We start from the raw sequence: 5554 nt of genomic DNA on the forward strand, positions 1-5554 counted from the left end.
TGGTGGAGCTTTGGCTTTTGCGGAATGGTGAGCTTAAACTGCATGAGAGAGGAACGGGTGGAAATAATATAGAGCATCAGAGCAGACCGTCAGAGCCCCCGTGAGTGTACAGTATTAATTATTGCAATGCCTTGACTTGTTTTACTCCTTCAGACTGTTTTGACACTTCACTGCTGCCTATGATATTGAAAGGACTTGTAATTTCCATGGCTGGACTCTGGAACCCCATTCGGTTTCTTACTTCTAAAACGTTGAACAAAATTGTTTTTTTCTGACAAAATTTTATGGTCAGACTCAGAGACCAAGGTTTCGTTCATGTGGTTTAGTATCATAGTGGATAGGCTGTCGAACTTTCATTCATATATTTTAGGTTCGAAATTTCATTTTCTAAAATTATTATAATAGTTTCGAACTTTTTTACTCTTTAATAATAAATTAAAAAGAAAACTCAGAGAATAATATAACTACATAACAACTTTGATGTACCTCACTCGTATAATATGTACTAATCATTGGTAATTGAAACGATAGAGTTGAATTATCCTGATGGATATAATTTTTTCTTCAACTTACTATATTTTTGTTTCAAATCAATTCTTTTCCTCTTTATTGTAGTTTAGATTTTAGAATAGTAATATTATTTGCCCAAAAAAAAAAAAAAACTCATTTCTTAGAGTATAACCGAAACTTTTATTTTCAAAATCATCGATCATTCTTGTAAATGACTGACCAAGCTAGAAATTATGATATGACTATATGATTGATAGTGTAATCATTTAGCATTTCATAAGGTTTAACTTTTACTTGGTTGATTTTGTAAGGAGATATCATTTAAGAGGGAGAACTTAAAAGAAACTACATTGCAATTTGCAATGTATAAAACATGTTTAGAAAAAGACATTAAATATAAAACTAATTTATGTTGACATCCTATGTGCCGCCATAGCAAATTCAGCACGAGTACATTATCACGGTGGCAGCTTATGTCAATAAGACAACAATATATGTTATTTTCTCTCTAAATGTTTTTATTATCATTGTCACTTAACGTTATCTTAACAGTGTACTCTTGTCATACATCATACATGCGATAGACATGTATGGATCCACAACTGACAAGTGACAAGTACTCAAGTAACATTAAAGCCTATATATGTCACTCATTTAAGGACAAAGAATTTCTTCAGATGTCACATGATGTCGTATTTCAAGGGAATGAAACTATTGTGACGAGGATTGCTGGGTTTCAGTAGAAAAAAATTGATGGTTTTGAGTTTGATAGATGCACATTTATTAGTATTGTGAGAAACCAACTGTTTTGATAGTTTAGATTGCATAGTGAAACCATGGAACAACCGTAGTTCGATCCTTAAGACCGACCGTAGTTCGGCAGCTTAAGACCGACCATGGCTCAGGAAGCTTAAGGATCGATAATGTTCGATTTACTGGTTGAGATAGCCATACCAGTAGAGAAAATCCACACTGAAGACAGACATGCTTTTAACATTCATTCCATTTTATACCAATCAGGACGCAACCATGGTTGCAAATATGCATGTAATAAGCTAAACCACTTATTGATACATCAACCTCAAATCCCAAATGTATATTTCCCTCAAAACGTTGGAGTGAAAAAAAGGAAGTTCCAACTACAACGATTTAACGATATGACACCTCTTTCAAGTTTTAACCGAAAACTTTACCAACAATTACATTTTCTTACCACATAATTCTAGAGTACGTGTTGGCTGGCCGGAGATGTTAAACACCAAACATTAAATCCATGACTTTGGAGACCAATGACTTTGTTGGGGAAGCAATTGCACCTCCAGATTTCTGCGCACTGGTATTACTGTTTAGAAGATAGTAAGGACGAGAGGGGGCTCTTGAAGCATTCAGCTCTGCATGTTTCATTGACGGCTGAGGGGGAAATGTCATGAAACCCTGATTGGTGACCCTTTCATTTAATGCATGGCGTTGCATTGGATCCAGCGGCTTCACACCTATAATTAGTGCCCCATTAATTTGCGTCCCATTCTTGCTGAGAGCCTTCTGAGCATCAGAGTTACTCTGCACCACCAGAAATGTGAAAAGTCAACAAATTTCAATAGCAGTTGCATTCATCTACGATACTTAGCCAAACTGAGGCAAACGGAGAGCAAAAATAGGGAATAACGGTAAGTCTTTGGCAACCAAAGCACACATCGACAAACATGCTCTACATCAACTTTCCATTACAAATGCATAAGCCAACAGCAGTAGCAAATAATTATTATGTGCATAAGTATTTCTGAATAATCCTAATTAATACTATGCCTTTGTGAGGCTATGTCTGCAACCAAGGCCAAACAAGCAATCTTACATTTGATGTCCATGGCAGCATCCAGCCAAGAATAAAAATCCATATATTTTACAAGTAAAACGTCTTTTATAACACAACAAAAATTCATAGAAACACTACTCAGCTATTTCCAGCTGCATGAATTTTTTTTTTTCTTATATCAAAGTCTTGGTTACTTGTACTCCCAATTTCAAGTGCTTGTCTTATGATGAGCCTGACAGACGAACTGTCCAATTGGCGAAGTCATGGAAACACTAGCAGTTCAGAAAGGGAACGGAATGACAAGAAATAAATTCTTGGTATAAGAAATTCGTGTCACCAAACTTAAATTAATGTAGGAAAAAGAACCTGGTATAAAATGTGCATCCAGTTGGCATCTCTTGGACCGGGAACATGTTTCAAAATCACACCACATTTTTCAAACTCTCGTAAGACTAAATTTGTATCAGCTGGAGAAAATCTGAAAGAACAAAAAGAGAACACTATCAGAAGCCTATAATCAGAATAGCGAGTAAAAACTACATTGCCAAATTAGAAACATAACTTCAGAGGTTGAAGGCTTGAAGACTAAGTAAGACTATATAAGCTTCAATCAATAGAACGTCTGTCCTAAAAGGTTGGAAAGAGCCATGTGATCTTAAAACAAGACAATAAAGAGTTCCCAGCATATTTCTGTAGAGTGCACAACAAAACAATTCCATAGTCCTTCAAACTGTGAACAAGAAGCTCAGTGTAGCAATTCTAATAGTTTAGTTCTTTGATATCTTTTGAACAGTCACAGATAAAAAATATCAAACACCATCACATCCCATAATTTGGATTGTTTTATACCATTACCTTATTAACCTTTTTCCTAGTCTCCTTGTGGGATTTTAGTTCTGCAAATAATAGAGCACGCTACTTATTAAGATTTGTCTTACTTCTAACAGTTGATTACTGAACAAGATCCTCACTTTTTAATGTGCATAGTCAATAAATTCTAAGTGATTAAGTAGCGAAGAGGAGCATAGACTTGGGAGCGGGTATGTGGCTTGGGAACAATTAAGAGCAAATTGACACACAACTTGCTCACCCGTAAGCAGCTAAAAGGACATTTGTCAATGCAGAATACTTCATCATGACAAATATCTGAAATTTCTCATAGTAATTGAAATTTCTCATAGTAATTCAAAATTTTAATAACATTTGGCCAGGAGTACTTCCAAATGACCACTGACCACTTCAAGTTTAAAATGTTTTGCACTAGGGCACATGTTTCATGCATATCTGAAACCTCCAACAGCTGAGAAATAAAGAGATGTTTATTGAAAGAAAACTCTTTTCTTGGCACAACAGCCACATGGATTAAGCCATGAGCTTTGGCCCCTTCCTATTTTCCTTTTCAAGTCATAATGGCAACACCTAAAGTTAATAATATGATGATACAGAACCAAATGGCATAAACAGGAGTAACAAGCACACAGGTAATGAATAAACCTACAGTGCACATACATTAGCAATTATGCAATATTGAAACCATCACGCATGGCATTTTTGTAAGAATTCCTCAATAACTTTTCTGCATCACTTTTAGGCAAAATTAGGCATCTTATTTAGTAATATGCAAGTCAACACACAATAGCAGCTAATTAGATATTGTGGCTAATCTAATTTTCACATGCAGACTATTCCCAAGAACAGATGCAAAGGTAAGGTTAAAGAATTACCCATAAACAGTAACCCATTCTTCTTCGTTGAGGTTTGCTGTAGGCAATGTATTCCTTTGCATCTCTGGCCTTGCAACTTCCCTTGGAGGTGGAAGAGTGATCAGAGCAAGAGGCTGAACAACACCCTCAACTGGTGAACTCTTTCCCTTCTCTTCTTGCTCACCACCACTCTTTGAGGGTGACCACCAACTCATACTTGCTGAACCTTGTTGGACATGGTGTCCGTTTGATAGAGCATATGAAGTGCTTGCCTCTGATTTTCCCTTCACCGGAGTCGAGGAATCACGCCCAAAACTGTGAACCGGGGTTCTAGGATCCGACTTGATTTCGGGGGATACTGGGTAATCTGGAATTCCAGATTCAGGGGAGAAGTCCGAGCGGTCTTCCAACGTGTAAAGCGGAGGTGGTGGAAGGTCCGATCCCCCACCGCTCTCGCGCCATAGTGCAGAGACTGCAGCTGCCTGGCCTGGAGTTGAAAATTTTCCTTTCCGGGACGATACGGGTGAAGCTAAATCTTGGAAAAACAATGACTGCCTACCAGATTTGGGAGTTCTATGGACTGTGGTGCTCATCCTATGATATCTTTACAAACCAATTCCTCTGAAAAATGGACAAGAAATTCCCAATTATTATTTGTTTTCCTTTTGTGCAATTGTCAGCACGCAAAGGACAACATAAGACAAATATCAAAGACCAAAATTTTAATAGAAAATGAAAAAGGGGGAAATGTTTTATTTACTTAATTGAAACCAACCTAGCTCTAAATTCCTCAAAATCGGTCGTAAATTTCGAAAAACTGGATTAGGGTTTCTACCTTTGGTTGCCGCGAAGCCAGGGAAATTAATTTAATCACCCAATATAAAATGAAATCGACGAAGCTAACGGCACGAAAGAATTTGCAGTAATCTAAGTCAAGAGCTGAGAGAGTACCTGAGAATTGGGGGAAAGAGGCGCCTGAGATCTCCGATTAGGGATTTTGAAGTAGGAGGGATTTTTATTGAATTTCTTTCCCAAATACTGAAGAGCGAGAGTGTTCGAGAATGCAGAGCTGCTCGTCGAATAGAAAGCCAATCCTGAAACCCTAAACCCTCGTCGTCCCGAAATTCGGACTTGTGCTCTTTTGACAACAGTTGCACTTTTCCCAAATGACGATTCTATCCTCGTCCCGCTCTGCAAATTTCAGCTCTCATTTGATTTTCGAAGATTTCCGTTAAAGCAAGTCCACCGTTGGTGGTGCGCAAAGACAATAAAATTGCTTTTATTTTTCATTCTAAATAGTAATTGTATTTGTGAAAGTTTATCAGTTTGGAAGGAGGATGATTATTATTCACAAATATATTTTTTTTAATATTTTCTTCGTCTTATCCTCGCATATCATTATCGTTGTAAATTTTTGGATAATTTTAAACGTTTAATTTGCAAATGTGTTGAACTATGTAAGATTTTAAAGTGTGAACTTTGTATTTTTTTAGTTTTTTAAATAATTTTTTTTAGAGTTTTTATTTTT

General features: G+C 36.7%; 1 protein-coding gene across 1 annotated transcript; it reads right to left on the bottom strand.

Moving 5' to 3' along the window:
- Nucleotides 1–1495: 1495 nt before the first annotated feature.
- On the bottom strand, nucleotides 1496–5271 carry LOC103944830 (nuclear pore complex protein NUP35). The gene is made up of 4 exons (XM_009355288.3): nucleotides 4978–5271; nucleotides 4048–4647; nucleotides 2690–2801; nucleotides 1496–2070 (listed from the first exon to the last, which is right to left on the bottom strand). Exons 2-4 carry the CDS (start codon nucleotides 4617–4619, stop codon nucleotides 1762–1764), a joined length of 993 nt encoding a protein of 330 aa, XP_009353563.2. The 5' UTR covers nucleotides 4620–4647; nucleotides 4978–5271; the 3' UTR covers nucleotides 1496–1761.
- Between the last annotated feature and the right edge of the window lie 283 nt (nucleotides 5272–5554).

This window comes from the organism of the source record quoted next, unplaced genomic scaffold (genome assembly GCF_019419815.1).
Source record: "Pyrus x bretschneideri cultivar Hongxiangsu unplaced genomic scaffold, Pyrus_bretschneideri_v1 Contig26, whole genome shotgun sequence".
Classification (NCBI taxonomy): domain Eukaryota; kingdom Viridiplantae; phylum Streptophyta; class Magnoliopsida; order Rosales; family Rosaceae; genus Pyrus; species Pyrus x bretschneideri.

What these genes read in the sequence shown, in the direction of transcription:
- LOC103944830 (XM_009355288.3), bottom strand. Translation starts at nt 4,619, where the DNA reads ATGAGCACCACAGTCCATAGAACTCCCAAATCTGGTAGGCAGTCATTG. An exon ending in GAATGGGTTACTGTTTATGG is followed by an intron (nt 2,802 to 4,047) that starts GTAATTCTTTAA and finishes TTGTTCTTTCAG; the next exon opens with ATTTTCTCCAGCTGATACAA. An exon ending in GGATGCACATTTTATACCAG is followed by an intron (nt 2,071 to 2,689) that starts GTTCTTTTTCCT and finishes CTGGTGGTGCAG; the next exon opens with AGTAACTCTGATGCTCAGAA.